General features: G+C 46.7%; 1 protein-coding gene across 3 annotated transcripts in view; it reads left to right on the top strand.

The window, feature by feature from the left end:
- Trappc9 (trafficking protein particle complex subunit 9) overlaps positions 1–20,017 on the top strand; it is a 458,815-nt gene that overhangs the window by 100,865 nt on the left and 337,933 nt on the right. For all 3 annotated transcript variants that reach the window (XM_076911449.1, XM_076911450.1, XM_076911451.1), the window contains 3 exons: positions 1,414–1,546; positions 5,711–5,874; positions 16,978–17,130. In XM_076911449.1, the coding sequence (XP_076767564.1) occupies positions 1,414–1,546; positions 5,711–5,874; positions 16,978–17,130 (450 nt within the window). The remainder of the gene's footprint in view (positions 1–1,413; positions 1,547–5,710; positions 5,875–16,977; positions 17,131–20,017) is intronic.

Here is a 20,017-nt window from a genome sequence, read left to right as displayed (position 1 = left end):
GAGTAAGGCACGAATGGGTGGTCCAGGGACAAGACAGAAGCTAGTGTAACTCAGTCAGTGTGAGAGCCTGGATCAGGACCTCCTGGGGTGATCCTTGGCATCAATGCCTACTTTTGGTGAGCCTTAGCTGCCTGGGTAGCCTGTATCATCCTGACTTGCACTAAACATTGTCCCTAGACTAGAATTTATATGGCCATGGTTTTAGCACTGGCTATGTCTTAAGCAAAGGAAAATGACTGTAATTAAGAATTATAAAGTAACAAAATGCTTAATAGACAAAATCACATCTGGGTTCTACACAGAGGAAACTTCTCACAGAAACTTCTGTGTTATCCTCACAGAAAGCATGAGGATATCAGAGCCCAAGAGAGCTCCTGGGAAGAAAATAAACACCATAGAAAGACTTTGAGAGGCTCCGAGTGGGAAGGAAGATAGTGGCTACTGTGTCAGAGGCGCCTTCTCTGTCAGAGATTGGTGTGGTTGCAATGTCAGGGATGGGTGTTGCTTCTCAGTCTGGGAAGGATTTGGCTGCTGTGTCAGGGAGGGGTGTAGCTGCTGGATCAGAGGGATTGTGGCTGCTGTGATAGAGTGTATGTGGTTGTTGTACTAAGGAGGGGTGTAGCTGTGCCTGGGAGTGGGTGTGGCTATTCAAGGGAGTGGGTGTGGCTGCAGCTGCTGGGAGGAGCCCTCTAGAGCCACTTCACCAAAAGAATGAGTGATGCTGACAGGGAAGAAGAATGGCTCCTCCTTAGGGAATAACTTTCTTGTCCCTCTGGGATGTAATACACAAGTTTCCAACCTAGGCTTCTAGCTATTGACTATCACATTTGTTACAAAGCAAGTACTGTTTACAGAATAATCTTTTGAGATTTCAGAAGCCATTTTAAAGCTTTGCTTAAACAATTTTAAGTGCTTATCTTTCTTCTTTCGAGGACCCTGTTGCTGATCTTAAATTGTGGTCCTTGCACCCATGTGGTCAAATTGCCACATCGTGAAGCGGCTATAATGACGATAATTGGCTCTTGAACCTTCATTTCTCAACAGAAGGTTCTAAAGTAGTTTTCAGATGCTCATTAAGTCACATTATGCCTTGGAAAGGAATATTAACCATCACTATCATGTTAGAGATGCTAAACCTGAAAAACACATCAGCAAAGAGCAGAGATAACTGCTGAGCCGTGAGCATTGGGAGTCCTTTACAAGGACCCTTTGTCTAGGCCTGGCCAACCTTGGGAAACAGGGCACAGTGTCCTCTGCTTCATTTTGTTCAAGGGCAGCCAGGGTCTTTGGGGTACAGGGAACAGCAGTACAGCCACATGGGTGAGGGAGTAAGGGGATCTTAGTGCTTTTTCTGTGACCTCAGTAGGGGCCACGCCTTGTCAGGAGGTGTGAAACTCGCCACCTGTATTGCAGGTTACCACACCACAGTCTTTGGGGTCTTCAGTGACTGTCTCCTGGACAACCTTCCGGGACTGAAAACGAGCGGCTCCACAGTGGAAGTCATCCCTGCCTTGCCAAGACTGCAGATCAGCACATCACTGCCCAGGTAGGGGGCCTGAGAGCGCAGGGGTCAGTGACTGGAAGGAGTCAACCTCTGCAGATCAGCACATCACTGCCCAGGTAGGGGGCCTGAGAGCGCAGGGTTGGTGACTGGAAGGAGTCAACCTTAGAACACTCTTTGGCCATACATTTCTTCAAAATAGTACAAACAGTTGGGGTTCATCTCACTCGGGCAGAAAACAGTGGAGGGACCTTAAAGGACCAGAGAGTTAACATGATCTCTAAAGTATATACAAGCACAGTTGAAGCCTTTCTCACCTGAGCAAAGGTACAATTAGCCATTAGAATTAGAATCACAAAAACCAGTTTAGGTTTTATGACCTAGAGAGATGGCTCAGTGGGTAAGATGCTTGCTGCATGATCATGAAGACCTGAGTTTGGATCCCCAGCACCCATGTCAAAAGCTAGGCCTGGTATAGTACATGCCTGTGACACCAGACAGAGTTAGAGGATCCTGGGGGTTCACTGTCAAGTTCCATGAGATGGCAAGTTCCATGTTCACTGACAGCCCTACCAAAAAAAAGTTTATCACTCTAGGGGAAGACATCTGATGTTCACCACACACACACACACACACACACACACACACACACACACACACACACACACGGCAGGGGAAAGGTGTGAATTGGTGGTTCTTATGACTTTAAAACATGGTTTTCTCTCCTTCTTTCCTTCTTTATTTCTTTTTATTTCTTTTTTTTAAAAGTTTTCCTCTTTTGTTTGTTTTTAGCATCTTACAGAAGCATAAAAAGGCACAAGCCTCGATGGTCAGAGCAGCTAGCTGTTGAGGGCTTTATTGTCTTGCCTTGCTGTGTCTTCAGCCAGCCTGTTTTTTAAAAATTACATTCTTGGGTTGGATGAGGTAGCTTCTGCTTATTTTGTAGCCACATATGTAACAGAAGCTTTTTCACACATTAAAAATTCCTTTAAAAATGTAATTTAAAATTTTAAGTTAAAATCTTACATCATCTCTCCTTTTCCCTCTCCTGTCTCCAACCCCTCCTATGTCCCACTCCTGCACCCCACATTCATGGCTTCTTTTTCTTTAGTTGTTATTGTTATATAGATGAAAAAATATATAAACACAATCTGCTGCGTCCATTTGGAGTTGTTGATAAGTATCTGTTTTTAGGGTTGATCACTTGGCGTTGGGTAACCAGTTGGGGGCTCTTCCCTGGGGGGGAGACGAATCCTCCCTGTCTCAGCTGTCAGTAAGTGCTCACAGCTCTTAATCTAGCAGCAGGACCCAGTGACATCCCCTGACCCTGCTCTGCTATGTTAACTGGTGTCATTGCTCAGGTCTTGTTTCGGCAGCGATGTCACAGTGTCACATCTGGACGATACACTATCACAGCCAGCTTCTTGGTCCTGAGGCTATTGCAGTCTTTTATTCCTTCTTCTGAGGTATTTCATGAGCTCTAGGTGAAGGGTTTGTGTTGTAGATGTATCAGTTGTGGCCAGGCACCCCCACAACCAGCTGTTCTCTGAGTTTTGATTTTTTTTTCCTGTTATGACTTTCTGTGAAGATCTTCATCTCCTGCAAAAAAGTTTCTTTAATGAGAGGTGGAAGTGACCCTTACCAGGCTGGATCAGAGCACAAGATCAGAAAACGTAATTTTAAATGATTCAAAAATGTATGCCTCACACATGTTTCCGAATGGCACAGCCTCTTGTTTGTTGACTCACGATGAATATCCACTGTTGTAAAATGTGTCTCATGATTTTCCCAGTTACTTGGTGGCCTCTCTTCCCTTGTTCATCAGCGTTCTTGATGATAGGGCTGTAACAGTGAACATGGCTGCCCTGGCGTCTTGCTTGTTAAATGGGAGAGAACGACAGGCAGCCTTCCTGCCCGACCATCCACAGCTACAAGATGGGCAGGGAGGAGGCAGCAGCTGTGGGACACAGGGGTGGGGTGTGTGGGCAGCTGGCTGTGGTGGGAGTGCAGGTAGGAGGGAGGGGCTCGTGATTGGGGCATAAAGCAAAATAGAAAGCAATAACTCAAAAGGGACCGTGGGTCTGATTGCAAGAGCTGGAAGTCCCGAATTTTTAGAGGAAGACAGGCTCTTGACCTTGGGTTAGGATCCTTAAGATGAAGCCTTGATAACTGGGACCTCATTGCAGTAAAAAAACAGTTGTGCATCCAAAGATGTCATTAGGAAAATGAAAAGGCACCCACAGGTTGAAAGAGAGAACTTGCCCAGCACATATCTGATAGAGTGGTGTCTGTATAAAGAACTTTAAAAACTCAGTGAAAAGAAGACAAACAACCTAATTTAAAAAATTGGCAAACGATCTCAGTAAGTCTTTCAGCCTGAAAAATGCACACAGAACATAAGCAGCCAGGAAGGGTACAGAGCCATTAGTCTCTCTGGGGCTGACACTCCCACCCCGAGAATGCAGCTCACATCCACGGGGAGGCTGTGATCAGAAGACAGACAACAGCCTGGCTGGGAGGGGGCTTCAGGAGCGGGAGCTCCCATGCACTGGTGGTGAGAATGTAAAGTGCTGTGCCCACTTTTAAAAGATCAAAGGTCAGTTTAATGACCCAGCCATTACTTTCTCAGGTATGTACCTAAGATGAGAGAGACCATGTACACTGTTGCCATAACTTGTACCTGATAGTAAATAGTGGATCCACATGTCCATCAGCTAATGAAGGCACAAAAGCAGGCGCACTTGGACCCCAGAACCTGCTCACTCAGTAGTGAAAACACGTTAGCCCCTGATACTGCTTTGCCATAGATGGACCTCAGAAACACTATGCTGAGGGAAGAAGCTACAGTCTATGACTCCTCTTTTATAAACTGTTTGAAAGAGGCATTCAAACAGTGGAGAGAAGCTGCCAGGGGCAGCAGGGTTGGGTGGAGAGTTTGGTCTAACATAGTATATCAAGGCTTCTCTTTAGGAAAAATGGAGATATCTAAAATGGGGTCTCAGTGGAGGTGGTGCATCTCTGTTAGTTCCCTAGACTGTATAGGTAAAAAGCAGCTGAGCAGCAGTGCCCAGTGACGCTTGGTTCAGTATGCCAGGCGTTTCATTTGGGTTTGACCACAATGAAGGATGGACACCCCGCCTCAGCTTAGCACATGCAACCCCAGGAAGGTGTTCTGTTTTGTTCCCTGTAGGTACTTCCAGAAGACAGTTCCAAGGCCTGGCCCCACTGTTCTTTGTCCCCTGACCACTTAACAGGGTGAGCCACAGAGAGAAGTAGGAAAGGAGACAGACACTTGAAGGCCCTCATTGTCCAGTCCAGGAGAAGGATGGGGGTGGTCCTAAGGAAAATAATCAAAGGGCTGTTATCAGGAAGAAAGAGCCTGCTGGGGAAAGACCCTGTGTCCCCTGCCCACTAGTTGGGTCATCTCAACTGCTTACTTCTGCAGTCACACAAGGAGGACTTCCTACTGCAGGTATCCCTCTGGCCATCACAAGATCGACCTCAGCTTTCTCTTACTTTTACAGTAGCTCCAGAGGTGGCATCTGCCTCCCCTTTCTTGCATTAGTATCCTGTGGTGCTTTAATAACGCGCACAGATACTCTCTGGTGTCTCTGAGCTCCTGGATCTGGATCACCTGTTCTTAGGAAGCCAGGAGCTGAGGGCTGAGAGGGGGAATCTGTTTACAGACTGGGGGGGGGGGGGGGGGGGGGAGAGGGGCTGGGGGGGTTATTCTTTAGATAGAGGATATGGATGAGGGGAGAGATTCCCATTGGAATGACTTGGACTTATCTGTAACTTTTTCTGAGTTGATTTGCTGCATTAAAAAGTGATTATTCAAGTGAGGGCTGACTGTGACATGCTATAAACATAAGAGAGGCTCACTCATGGAATTCACTTAGAGTTGCTGACATCCACCATGTGCTCTCTTCTTGTGGGATAGAGATGCCCTTGACCTTGACCTCACCCCACATGAGTCCTGAGGCAGTGTCAGGTCACCTGGGATCTGGGGCTTAACTTGCCAACTACTTCTATAACTCTGTCACCCCCAGTTCCATGTGTTTGGGACAACTGAGCCCCAAATTCTGTTTGTAAAGCCAGCGCATGTAGGCTGCTTCTGAAGTGTGTTCCTGTGCAAGTGGTCCCAACTCGATGCCAGTGTCTTCCCTTATTCCTCCCTTACCCTTCTTCCTGTCATCCCTGTGGTTTCAGGTCCGCACGCTCACTGCAGCCTTCTGCAGGTGATGAGATCGCCACTAATGTGTCTGTTCAGCTTTACAACGGAGAAACTCAGCAGCTGGCCGTTACCTTGGAGAACGTTGGACTGGAGCCTCTGGAGCAGCTGGAGGTCACCTCAAAGCTTCTCACCACCAAGGGTAGGTGGCATGAGGACTGTCCATGTGCTGTGCAGCAGAGGACACACTGTAGAGAACTGATGCTGGTTACCCAGAGTGCAACCGAGTCACCAGGGAATCTTTCCATAGTGTCCCTCAGCGCCAGTTCCTTCACCTGGTTCTTGGAACCAGTAAGTAAGCCAGTTATGGGCCTTGGTTGACACTTAAAGAAATCATTGGCATTGATGAGTGACAGAAAACTGCAGTCAATAGGATGAAACTCTTAATAACAGCATTATTATTAATCCTTTGTTTTTATTTTTGCAATGTATTTCTACTGTATTCACTCCAACTCTTCCTAGATCCAACCCCACCTTCATACCCATCCAACTTTTTGTCTTCTTCATTTTTTTAACCCATTGACTCTAATCTGTTCTGTCTTTCTATTCTTGGGTATGTGGTCATCACCTGGAGAATGGTCAGCCTACCAGGGGCAACAAGCACTCAAATAAAACCGGCTACCTTCTTTCAGCAGCTGTCAGTTGCCAATATCTCTATAGCCAAGGTGGGAGTTCATGTCCACCTCCCCTCTCCATGCTGGGATTTTGTTTGGCTTGGACTTTCATAGGTCTTATGTGTGCTGTCACAATCACTGTGCATTCCTGTGTGCAGAAAACAGTTTTCTTGTAATCATCTGCCACCTCTTCTTAAGATTCTTCTTAGAATCTTCCACCTCCTCTTCTCCACTGATCTCTGAGCTTTCCAAGAAGGGAGTGTGATACAGACACCCTATTCAGGACTTGGTACTCCAAAGTCTCTCATTCTCTCCACCTTGACCAGTTGTGGTCTTTGTGTAGTCGTATCAGCTATAAGAAGAGCTTTTCTGTTGAGGATTGAGAGGCGCACTGATCTGTAAGTATAACAATAAGCCATCAGGAGTCTGTTTAACATTATGTCCAGTTAGCAGAGTAATAGTATTAGGTTCTCCCTAGGGCCTATGCCTTATCTAGCTATGGGTTCTTGGTCCTGACAGTGGTGACAGGCATGGGTTGTCTGTTGTGGAACAGGTCTTAAATCCAATCATAGAGTGTTTGGTTGCATCCATGACATTGATGCCAGTGTTGCACTAATGTGCTTGTCTTACTAAGGCCCATTCTTGTTGTAGCTTACAAGGTTCATAGCTGCGTCAGATTGATGATCTCTTTTCTCCTCCTATAATGTATACAACATCTTTCATCATGAAAGCTAGCCAGCAGGGATGAAGCTACCAGGTAGTTTTCTTTATGTTTTATGACTCAGGTATGTGATGTCTTCAGGAGTAGGGTCTTCTATGGTGAAACCTTTTACACCACCTGTAACCTATCTTATCTTCCCAATTTGAAGCTAGAAAATATTTTTTTCTTTCCTAAAATAAACCTGTGATGATCATGTGACTGTTTTTTTTTTTTTTTTTTTTAACACTTGGATCTCATGTTCTTTCTGAAGCATAGCCCTTGTGTGTTTCTCCCTTTCAAAGGAAATATTGCTGAATTAAAAATACAATTCTAGGCTGGGCACAATGGTGCAAGTCTTTAATCCCAACAGTTGGGAGGCAGAGGCAGTGGATCTCTGTGATTTCTAGGCCAGCCTGAGATACATAGTGAGTTCCAAGATATCCAGAGCTATGTAGTGAGACCCTATCTCAAAAAATCCAAAAAATAAACAACAAAGAAACCTACCCCCAAATCCACAATTCCCTATTATGAACATTGCACTTAACCCTTTAAGCTGTTGGATCGGTCATTCTCCTCCTGACTCAGCCAGCTCTCTTCTCTACCCCACCTCTACCTCCTCTGCCCAGTCACTTTACCCTTGGGTTCCAGCCCAGCACCCCCTGAAAGCCTTCCCAATACTGGTGTGTTTGTTAGGTCTTCCCCTGTTGTCTGAGAGTACTCTTGGCTGACTGTGTCTCCAGCTGGGCTATGAGTATCTCAAAAACAGTGTAGAGACCCACAGCCAAACAGTGGATAGAGCTTGGGGATTCTTATGGAAGCTTGGAAGGATTGAGGGCCCCAAAGGGGATAGGAACTCCATAGGAAGACAAACAGAGTCTGTAGTGGGAGGTAATTAAAAAAAGAATGACCAACTCTCACAGCTCTACTGCCATCCAAGTTCTCGAACTAAGCCCATCACCAGCAGGCTGCCTGGCCCCAGCCGGGTGACCTCATCTCGGCAGGCTCTCTTGTGGGGCTGGAGCTCCCGAGTTCCCTTGCAGCCATGCCATCCCCACACAACAACCATCCACCCTGCGATCAGCCTCCATATTATCCATCACCCAGCAAAGTAAAAACTCTTAAGACTTATAATTAGCCAGCCAGATTTATATATCAATAAAATCTCAATACACAAGATGTCCACACAATTTTGACAAGTTATCCCAATTATCCTAACCTTTTGATTTCATATCTACCTATACTAGTTAAAGCCACTTGGGTCCATGTCCGCTCCACTTTCTGCCACCTTCTCTCTTCTCCCTCCTGTGTGTGTGTGTCCCTCCCACTCTTAGCTCTGCCTCCCTTTTCCCTGTCCAATCATAGGCCTCTTGCTGCACTAATATTTAAAATAGATAGGGCAGAGAAATTTCTGCCACAAGAGTCAACTCATCTGGACCTTTGGGACTCTTAGAGACTGGATCACCAGCCAAAGAGCATACATGGGCTGGACCTAAACTCCCTGCACAGATGTAGCAGATGTGTAGCTTGATCTTCACGTGGGTCCCAAACAACTGGAGCAGGGACTATCCCAAAACCTGTTGACTATCTGTGACTTCTAACTGGGCTGCCTTGTCTGGCCTCAGTGGGAGAGGATTTGCTAGCCCCACAGAGACTTGATGTTGATGTGTTAGGGAGGTTGGGGGGAAATACCCAGGGGAGCCTCCCCCCTCTCAGAGGAGAAGGGGGGAGAGGATGGGGGAGAGATTGTGGGAGGGGTTGACTGGGAATGGGAGCAGCGGTCAGGATGTAAAATGAGTAATAAATAAAACCCAAAAAAACCCAAACCCAACCAACCAACCAACCAACCAACCAACCAAAAAAATAAAACCCAAAATCAACCAATCAACTAACCCCCCACCCCCAAGTAAAAACAACCAACCAACCAACGACTAGGGTTTTTTTTTTTTTTTTTTTTTTTATTCTGAGGGATTGGATATTACATGCATATATATGTACTTCGTGTGTGCCTGGTGCCCATGGAGTTCAGAAGGGGGTGTTGTATATCCTGGAATTGGAATTATAGATGGTTGTGAGTTTATGTGTGGGTGCTAAAAACTGAACCCAGGTCCTCTGCAAGAGCAGCCGGTGCTCTTAATTTTCAAAGTCAGAATAAAGTAAGTTTCATTTCAGAATTCCATATACATGTGGATGCTTTTCAAGGCCCTCTTCTCAGCTCTGCTGGCCTTCTTCCTTATCACAAGGGCGGAAGGGAGGAAGACGTGTAATGCCAGGCATCGTGTAACCATTTCCGAAGCAAAGCAGTTACAACCGAAAGATTAAAGCCATCATTCATTTTTTAATTACTGTCCCAAGCAGAGGTACATTTACATGTAGAATTAAATTAATGAAAACAGGCCATCTGCTTTCAAAATATACAGAGGGAACAATCCCTGCGGCTTGTGTTCTGCAGTGCAGAAAAGCTTTCAGCATCAACAGATGACCCGCCTGACGTGAGGAGATGAGGAACTGGCTGTAGCCGGGAGCCAGGAGTTGGTTGAGCGGTGCTGGGCCTGAGACTCAGCCGTGCCTAATAAGAAGCCTCTGTTTCTGTAGGCGTCCTGCCTCTTTAATGTTCAACTGTGAAATTTTGCCTTCTCTGGGTTCCTATGCTGCTTTCCTTGCTCTGAGGTAGCTTTGTTCTCTTCTGCTGTCCTTCTCTTCTGCTCCTGGCTCTCCTGTCCTGAGACATTTATCACAAGCCCCACGAGAAAGGTCTTTTGCTTCTCGGTGTGTGGTGAGAGTCAGTAATGTAAGGGTCGTGTAACCTTTCTTGGGCCTAGACTGTCTTTTGGGCTTTACTGGGTCTAGGGTCCTTGTTCACAGGTTCCTGCCATACAGATGTAGTGTAGCCACTCTGTTTGAAGACAAGGTTTATCTTACTTTTGGGTACACCCTTCTGATCCCAACTCACTTGTCACAGACTCTTTCTAGGTTGTGAAAGGTTTTTCTGCCTTTGCTTAAAGTGCCACAGAGTTCATTGTGATGAAGACAAAATCAGGAAAAATGTGTTTCTTTCCCACAGATGGTGAAAGAGTGGTCAGAATACACACACGCACACACACGCACACACACGCACGCGCACGCACGCGCACGCACACGCGCGCGCGCGCACACACACACAAGTTTGACCTAGATCAGGGTGTGGCTTCATGAGTTTGATCCCTAGCACCACAAACCATAGAACAAAACCAAAGCAAGCCAAACAGAACCAAACCAAACAGGTGGGAACATAACACCAATACACATCCTAGCCATCTTTTATTTTTTTGCTTTAAGATTAATTTTTAATTTTGTGTGTGTGTGTGTGTATGTACCTCTGCAAGTATGTGGATAGGTGTGTAGTATGTTGGTATCTATGGAGGCCAGGAAGGGAGGACCAGGTCCCTGGAGCTGGAGTCATAGGCATTTTTAAGCAACCTGATACTGGTGCTGGTAGTCAAACACTCACCTGCTGCAAAAGCAGTGAGTGCTCTTGACCACTGAACCTATCTACAGGTCCCATTTTTTTTTTCAATTAAAAAAATCTTATTTTTGTGCACATATAATGTGTATATGTATGTATTTATGGTATATGTGCATATGGGTATGTGTTCATATGGGCATAGGTGTGGAGGTCAGAGGACAACCCCAAGTGTTGGTCCTAACCTTCCTTCTACTCTTACATTGTCTGCTGTTGTACACTGTGCTAGCTGGCCTGTGAGTGTCTAAGGATTCTCCTGTGCCTGCCTCCTACATCCCTGCCTGCCTCCCACCTCCCTGCCTGCCTCCCACCTCCCTGCCTGCCTCTCACCTCCCTGCCTGCCTCCCACCTCCCTGCCTGCCTCCCACCTCCCTGCCTGCCTCTCACCTCCCTGCCTGCCTCCCACCTCCCTGCCTGCCTCCCACCTCCCTGCCTGCCTCTCACCTCCCTGCCTGCCTCCCACCTCCCTGCCTGCCTCCCACCTCCCTGCCTGCCTCTCACCTCCCTGCCTGCCTCCTACAGCTCTGCAGGAGCACCAGGGTTATAGGCACACATGCCACTGTGCCTGGCTTTACATGGGTTCTGAAGATTTGGACTGAGGTCCACGTGCTTTGTGGCATGTGTTTTACTCAGAATGTCATCTCCCTGGGACAGTGTCTTCACTCTCTGAATTTATTTATTTATTTTTAAACAGCATCAATTTATTTATTTTTTTATTGCCAAGTCTTATAACAAATTATTTAAAAGTAGAGGCAAGTTTCTAGTTCCCATGTAGGTGCTTAAGCACCCAAGTCAGATGTGTGAAAACACCTGCTAATGTTCAACATTATTTTAACATATTTGCTCTATGATGCAAGGCGTAAATAGTATATCAGGTTGTGTCAAGCAACATATGTTTGTAACTCAGAAGTAGTTACTGAGACAGTCAAAAGGCAGAATTTAGTTTAAATTCAGGGAGGATCCATGTTTACCACCTAGACTCTTGGCCCAAATCGAAAACCCAGAAGTCTGATTCTGCAAATACTTACTTTTAACATTAATGAAGCTTAGTGTATGATTTCTTGGGAAATATCTTGTCAGAGACACCTCCACTGGCCACATGCCATCTCCTGACATCACATCTGATGCTTTTAATCATAAGTATGAAGGCAGCCTAGTTTCCTGTCATATTGCAAACAGTCAAAAGTTAATAAAATTATCAGCTCACTTAGACTTAAACCAAACATTCCCATACTTAATTCACCCTTTCCCAGCTTTGATGCTCTGCTGTGTTGATTTATATTAATTAATCACCTGTGTATGATTCCTGTGACACTTAGTAAACACCACAGCTAGAAATTGGTGGCACTTTCAGGCAAGGCAGAACTGGACAGTCCTTTCCATGCTCTCATCCTTGAACTCGGACTCCTGGGCCATGCCATCCAGGTGACCGCTGACATTCTTTAGTTAACAAGTGTAAGGACACCTGCCTATGTGAGCTTAAAAATTGACCTTCACAAAATAAAATAATAATAAAAAAAAACTACATCCAGCAGATTGCTCTTTAAAAACACAAAATTTACATCCGTCACTTCTGTCATGCCAAAGGCTACAATACACATGCCTGCTGAGAGTCGAATATTTTACCAGGACGTGAAGTCTCTGTTGGGCTTTGGCCGGGTGTGATGCTGTGTGTCCCTTGCTTTTCTTACAGCGTAGTGTAGTGTTCCTGCAACAAGAAGCTTCTCAGGTGGTGAAGGCTTAAAGCAGTGTCCCTTCTGTTCTCAGTGTGAAATCCCCGGCTTCCCTGATGACACTAAGTGAAGCCCTAGCCTTGGGGTTGTGACCACCATTCCAGACGCTGCAGTGGGGAGCCGCAAGGAGCTGCAAGGGGCACTGACTGTGTTACTGATTTCTGTTGTGTGTTGTTTCTAAAACACAGACCACCCTGTTTGATTTTGAAAAACCCCTTTGGTCATTCCATTCTGTAGCCAGTAATGCCGGGAAGAGATAAAAACAGAAAGGCCCACTTGTAGAGCGTGAAATCAAGGTCGGCTCTGATGCCTGGGACGTTCAGCTTCTGTGTTGCTGCAGCCACAGAGCCTTCTTTTCACTCTGAATTACCCCTGAGCTGTGTCTTAGAAATACTTTCATCACTTGGTACCGGAAGGAAATCAGCTGTTCCCTACCCATGGGCTTAATGTGTCACTCGTTAATCTGCAGAACCGAATACAGAAGTCAGTAGTGTAGTAAACCTCTCAAATAAGCCTCATGCTTGGTAAGAAAGGGCTGGGCTGCACCCAGGGCTTCTCAAGGATCTTGGTTATTGGCCTTCAGTTGTGTGGGGCATGGGTGGTTGCTGATGTTTCACTCTCCCCGTACAATCCCCTGTGGGAGCGTGTGGGTGACAGCCCAGCCTGCACATTCTCCCACTGTTGCTCCTGCTCACTGTCGACTGCTTGTCCTGTGTTCAGCAAGGAGACTTTGTGATCTCCACTGGGGGAATCCCTCTTCTCAAGCTTCCAGACCAGATGCACACATCTGGTAGCCAGAGCCTTGCTGGCACCTCTCAGGCAAGCAGTGACCACTGCTATGCTGGCCTAGAATGCGCAAAGTCAGCACATGGTCTGTCAGGTCTAGTAACCCACTCACAGGTTTGTCAAGGTGACTTCAGAAAAGCCATTGTATGTGCCACACTTGAAGAAGGCGGGTGTCTGTACAGGCTTTCTGGCTCCAGCTCTTTTTCCTAAGATGGTGGTCCTTCCTCCTTGTCCTTAGAGAGTAAATTTCTAGGATGGTGAAATTGAATACTTCTGGGTGTGTAAGACCTCATGGAGCCTTGAAACAGTAGCAGTGGGAAGTAGAGAAGAACAGCTGCTCGGCCAGGGAGTGGAGTGGGCAGCCCTCCCTCCCTCGACCCCTGTTCCTGTCCACATGGAACCTGGGACCAGAGCAGTCACAGGGCCCAGGAGTCCAGTAATGAGCTGTCTGCAGCGCCATACAGACGTCAGTCACCCCACTGATTTCCTGTCTTTTGGGCCCAGCCCGTTTCCGAGTCGTTATGCTATTTTTATATAATTACTGTTTTTAACATTATGGCCTTGCAGGGTGAGGTTTTAAAAAATCAATATTGTAGACTGGTTTTTGCTTTGTGTCGTAAGAGAGCCGAGTGTCATGGAAGTGAGGAGGGCCCCGCTTGTTTGCTTCTTGCGGGTAGATGTGTTGCTGAGAGCTGGCTACGGTAGCTCAGTGTGAACAAGCCAGAAGCCTCCAAGGTCAGACTAGCCTTAGTCGACACTACAGCCTGCAGAGTCTCACCTGCTTGGGTTCTAAGTAGCCCTGCCGTTTAGGGCACCACGTTCACCGCACCACGTTCCTTGCTTTGGTGGCAGCCTTTGCTCACATTTGAGATGGTTCTGTGCCACTCTTCTGTTTATGGTGACACACAGGAGGCAGCAGGCACAGCTGTGCACAGCCCTAACACTGTCAAGTGCTCAGGAAACAGGAGTGCTTCCTGCAGGCTGCTGTTGCTGCTGTCACTGTTGTCTTATGAAACACCACTTTGCTTGCCGCCTTCCCGAGCATCTCTTAGCCCAGCACTCAGTTGTGGGCATCATTTTATGGTGCTAAGGATCAAACTTAGGCCCCTGACCATGCTAAGCATGCATTCCATCACTGAGCTACACACTGTTCATTCTGTTTCCTATTCTTTACTGTCTTTTTCTTTCTTTCCTTTGTGTATGTGTGTGTGTGTGTATGTGTGTGTGTTTTGCCAGGTGTTGGACCCAGGACTTTGTGTATGCCAGGAAAGTGTTCTAACCTTGGGCTACACTCCAACACCTTCGTTCTTTATTTATTATTATTGTTGTTGTTGTTATTATTGAGACATAGTCTTTTTCTGTTATCCAGGCTGGCCTAGAACTCGTGATGTAGCCCAGGCTAGCCTCATTTGGCAATCCTCCTGCTCTCAGCCTCCCATACCCAGAGGCTGGGGCTAGGGTGTTTTATTGTGAACCATTATGCCTGGCTAACCCTTTAATTTAGTCCAGGAGCTTGGGTTTTTTTTTTTTTTTTTTTTTTTTTTGTTTGTTTGTTTTGTTTGTTTTTTGTTTTTTGTTTTTTTATTTACCTGTTACTTGCTGTAGACCTGTTTTTGGTTTTCTGGTTTACATATGGTCTTTATCTGATACCCACTGTGTTTTAGACATTATGCTTTAAGGAGCAGGTTGGCAGCAAGTTGGGGGTTCCCAGGGAGCTCGGAGTGTGCCAGCACACTGGACTGTGAGCAGGTGGAGCATGTCTACAAAAGCGGAGGCCAGGACAGAGGCCATAGGGAAATCTCACTCTTGCCTCTTCTGCTGCCTCTGCTGGGTACCTGTCTGTCCTCTGTCTACCAGTTCCTCTTCTTAACCAGCTCCTGTCTCCCCACCTTGGCTCATGGTGGTCATGGGGGCCTCATGTGGTTTGACCAGGCCTCCACCTGCCTGTCTGTGAACACATGCATGTGCTTAGAATCTTGCTGACCCCTGATGCCTTCCTTGATCCACAGATCAGGCCTTCATTCCTAGGTACAATGCACATTACCTTTTGCTGAGGACTCTCCAGCCCCTTCCAAAAGAACTGACCATGCTACTTCCACCATATCTGGTGGCTTTCAATTACCTTGCTTGATTCTGTGTTCTTCAACAGTCAGACATTTATTTACATTCTATGCAGTTGCTGTGCCAGCACATGAATAATGCATGGGTCCTGTCCTCAGGAGCTCACAGTTCAATGTGGGAGTCAGGCATGTGTTCACTGAGCTCTGGCTGAATACCCTGTGTTGTTTTAGCTCCGTGTGACTGACCACAGAGAATGGACCTGCAGCTGTGCTTGCTCAGAAGATGTCAAAACTCACAAATGACTAAAAGACATTCAGCCCGGTGCCCGCTTGCACACAGACAGGATGGCAGTGTTGTTTCGTCTAGTTTGGCATTTTAATAGCAGATTTTGGGGTCATGCTGGAGAAGTTTACAATACAAGCTGATATCTAGACAGGGTGACATGCCTCACAAACAGTGTGTGCTTGGCTCACTGGCGGTGCAGATTGGAAGGAAATGAGATGGGGGGCGGTGCAGAAGTTAGGGTTGGAGAAGTTTTTATGTTACCCTTCCAGAAGGCTGTTTGCATGCTTGGTGTGTCGTGTCTCTGAAATGAAACAAGCCCACCACTTAAGGCTAAAGTAGGTACCATTTCCCAGACTTAGTGTAGGGTTCAACAAGTGAACATAGAGAGGAGCCTATTGTGCAGCTGCTGGCGGGAGCCTGCCTGTCCCCATCTCTATTGCCTGAAGTATGAAAGTTGGCAGGGACCTATTCAGACGGGGACCATGTGGATTTGGTCACATGGTCTATGGTCTCCTGTTCATGGATGCACCTGCCCATCTTGCACAGGCTGTGTCCTCAGACAGTACCCAGCCAGGGTGTGGAAGGCTGGGAACCTTCATAGTTCATTTAAACACAACTGTGGTCTCAGAGGAAACCCTTTTAAGAAACAAAAAGCCACCCAAGCAGGCAAGAAGAGTACTGTGTTCATAGTTTTCTGAGGTATTCTCTCTGCCATGTTAGTTATATATCTTGATTGAGAGGAGAGGTGGTTGAGAGAGCTGCTTCTGCGACTCTAAGTGGATAGTGAGTTTTTGTTTAGTTCTAGGTAATTGATTAATTCAGCATAGTTATCAAACCTGTTTGGTGTGCAACAGGAACAGAATTTCTTCAGGAAGCATCATATTGAGTGGAAGCTGGATTCTCATTTGGAGCAGTTTTAGAAACCCATCTGCTTTTGTCCAGCTCTGCCCTCCATCAGGCCCTTATCCTTTACAGAGCAGAGGCCACACCTTCCTTATCTCTGTGTCCCCAGAGCCAAGGCTGTCCATTTCTCTGTGCTGACAGTTCATCGGTTGAGTGGGATGGGTATAGTGGCTTGGAGCAGCCTTTGTGTCCCACACTGAAGCACTTCCCAGGTTCTAGGCCGTTGTATTGAGATGTTACATAGCCCCATTTTACCTCACAAAATTCAACTTGGCTCCATCTACTGACAAGCCCTCTTGGGGTGACAGAGGAAGTGTGACTGTCCTCAATCAAAGAGCTGAAGGGACCAGTATTGGAGTTCAAGTTCAGGGCTGTGATCCCAGTATACACACTGTCCCTCCCTCCCCTTCTTCCCTCTCTCCCTCCCTCCTTCCCTTTCTCCCTCCTTCCCAACCTCCCTCCTTCCCTCCCATCTTTCTTTCTGTTTGAGACAGGGTGTCATGCAACTCTGCAATACCCCATGGTCTCCTGATTCTGGGAGGCCTTGGCCTTTGATCATTCACCATGCAGTGCTGGGGTTTTCCTTTGCCTTTGTTTCTCCTGGGGACAGGTGAGCCTCAGCTGCCTGGAGCATATCCTCTTCACTTCTGTGTTCTCATTGCAGAGAAGTTGTATGGGGACTTCTTGAGCTGGAAACTGGAAGAAACGCTGGCCCAGTTCCCCCTGCAGCCCGGGAAGGTGGCTACCTTCACCATCAACATCAAGGCAAAGCTGGATTTCTCTTGCCAGGAGAATCTCCTCCAGGACCTGAGTGATGGTGAGCCTGCCCACATGTCAGTCATTTTCTTGCCAGTCATTAGCTCCAGCTGCCTGGACTTGTGGCCATACATTAGTAGTGAGTTACTGTGTGTATCTGAAGTAATGAGAGTGTATTTCAACAAAATGGTTCTTAATCTGCCCCCCTACTGACTATTTTGTTGTCATTTGCAGGGAGGTCAACTGAAATGTGTGGAATGTAAAAATTGCAGTTTTCAGTGTCGCTGTGGCTGCTATGATAAAGTGTTCCTTCAGAGCCTGTGGTTTGTCTAGCAGTCTGGGACAGTGGGAATTCCTCACAGCATGAGCTCAGACTGACTAGGCATAGTAGTTCAGACTCTTTACACCAAGTTACGAAGCCTAGATCCAGACACTGGGGGCCTGGCTGGGTGTATGACTCAGCTCAGGCTACTGTTGCAAGATCCTGGACAACATGGCTTATACCAGCCCTTTGCTCCTTATGGACCTGTGGCCTGAGGTCAGCGTTTCGGGCTCTTTTCCTGATCCACAGATGGCCATTTTCTGGCTGTGACCACACATAGTAGAGAGTGTATCTCTCTCATACTCTTTCCTCTTTGTAAAAAGGCTGCTTCCCTGGATGAGGGCCATGGCCTTATGACATCATCGCTTACCCACTACTGCCTGCTTATAGCATGTCTTTAATACAGTTGCTTTGGCTAGTCGGGCTTCAGCATGAAAATTTTGGAAGAAGGCAGAGCTATTCAGTCCACAACATGATACAATATTTCTAGGGCTGTGAGGAATTGGAAGTGTAAGAGTTCTCAGTGTCTCTCACAGGAATGAGTGGTTGGGACCCTACAGATGTGGAATGTAACTCAGATCCAGTTTGCTTTAGTTGAGAGGGTCCTATAGTGAAATCAAAGATGTGAGCCTGAAAGCCCCAAGGGTTATAGCAGGTACAGTAGCCCAGAGCCTAGGTGTCTTTTGTCTCTGTCTCTCTGGAAATAAACTTTTCACCCCTCTGTGTATGTTATATATGTGCTTGTATGTGCACATGTATATATCTGTGCACACACACATGTGCACATAAAAGCACAGACATATGCACATACATGACCAGAGCAGGACTTCAGGTGACCTCCTCTTTCGCTCTCTGCCTTGTCTCCTGAGAAAGAGTCTCTCACTAGAGCTGAATGTTGTCACACTAGCTAGCCTGGCTAGTCAGCGAGCCTCTGGAATCCACCTGCCTCTGCCTTCAGTGCTAGAACTAAAACTTTGATGTGGGTGCTGGGATTGGGCTCAGGTTGCCATACTTACACTGCAAGACTCTCCCCCCACTGAGCCATCATCTCAGTCCTGGGACTCTGTTTTGAGGTCAGTCTCTTTTAGCCTCTTTGCATATTAATGCTCTTGTGTTGGATGAGAGCAAGCAGAAGATGAGTTAAGGATTTTATTCTTCTGTCATGGGAAATTACCGTTATATCTTATCCTCTGTGACTAGTCTCCAGCTTCCTGATCTCTGCCCATTTAACTACCTATTCAGCCTGCTTCCGCAGGGCCTCTGCAGCTATACTGGCTTACCCAGTGGCCCTGCTCACAGCTTTGCATGACCTGCATTGTATTCTCCTTGCAGGCCAAGCATCTCTTGCAATAAGGCCTACCTCGCTGCATCTACCCAGGTAGAGTCAGTCCCTACTCTTCTGCGCTCACTGCTGACCCTGTCTGTCACTCACTCATCATCTGTCACTTTGCTTTGGAATAGGATCAGAGGTCTTGACTTCTTCAGCCCTGCATCTTGGCTGTGAAGAGGTCAAGGGTGTATATGTGTATATGTGTATATGTTTCCCCTTCCACCTCCCCTCATTGTGGGGTTCCAGGTTGTACTCATGTTCATTCTTGTGAAGACTGTCCCCCCAAAGGCATCTTTAAGGAGTTGTTGTTGATCTCAAGTCCATGTGTGAAGGATATAGAAATTAGCTGCCTTGTGGTTTTGTTGAAACAGTTGGTGTGTAAAAATTCCCCTTGTTACTCTGTGTTGGCTCAGGTCACCTTAACAAAATACCATAGACAGCATTCACCATAGACATTTCTTATAGTTGGGGGACTGGGAAGTTCACGTCAAGGTTCCAGAGGATTTGGGTCCTGGTGAGGATTTTCTTCCTGGGCTGCAGGCATCTGTCTTCTTGATGTGTGGTCACGCACTGAGGATGAGAGCTCTGCTGTGTATCTCATGCTGTGAGCCACTGCTTCCTACCAGGGTCCCATGTCCTTTGGCCTCACATTAAGCAGTAAGGGCTTTGGCTGCGAGCTGAGTCTATCATTCCTTCCTGAAGTTTGTCCCCCAGGGTTAAAATGCCATCTCTGAAACTCTGTAACAGTCTCTTTATATTATTAGCAAGGACAGGAAAATAAATATCAGATATGCTAGAAATGGAAAAAGCCCAGTGGATTTAACATATCAGAACATGTAAACATCAGATATCACATGGGGGAACCTGCTTTGGGCTGGGGGTGTAGCTCAGTGCAGAGAACTTGACCAAAGGGCACAGAGCTGCGGACTTAATTCCTAGAACCTAAGCCAAATCTGACAGATAGGCCTTTTCTTTCTTTTTGTTGGTTTGTAACCTGCCTCACCCTGCTGAGTTTTCAGTCTGTAGACAGAAGGTTATTTATGGTCAACTTTTTTAACCCCCAAAAGGAGGGATTTGGCAGAGTGAATGTTATTTAGTCCCAAGACTCCATTCAGAGTCCTTTTGCTGGTATGTTTTCCTCAGATGTGGTCCCTGGAATGTATCTAGGCAATGTCTTCTACCTGAGGTTTGCATGGAGACTCACAGTAAGGCACTGGAGCGGCCCTCTGCCGCTGTCCCCTGGTGTCAGGTTGCCACTTAGGAGGAGAGAGGCCTCTTGGTGGAAACTTCGGCTCC

This window comes from Arvicanthis niloticus, chromosome 13 (assembly GCF_011762505.2).
Source record: "Arvicanthis niloticus isolate mArvNil1 chromosome 13, mArvNil1.pat.X, whole genome shotgun sequence".
Taxonomy (NCBI): domain Eukaryota; kingdom Metazoa; phylum Chordata; class Mammalia; order Rodentia; family Muridae; genus Arvicanthis; species Arvicanthis niloticus.
This window is presented reverse-complemented; position numbering and strand designations above follow the sequence as displayed.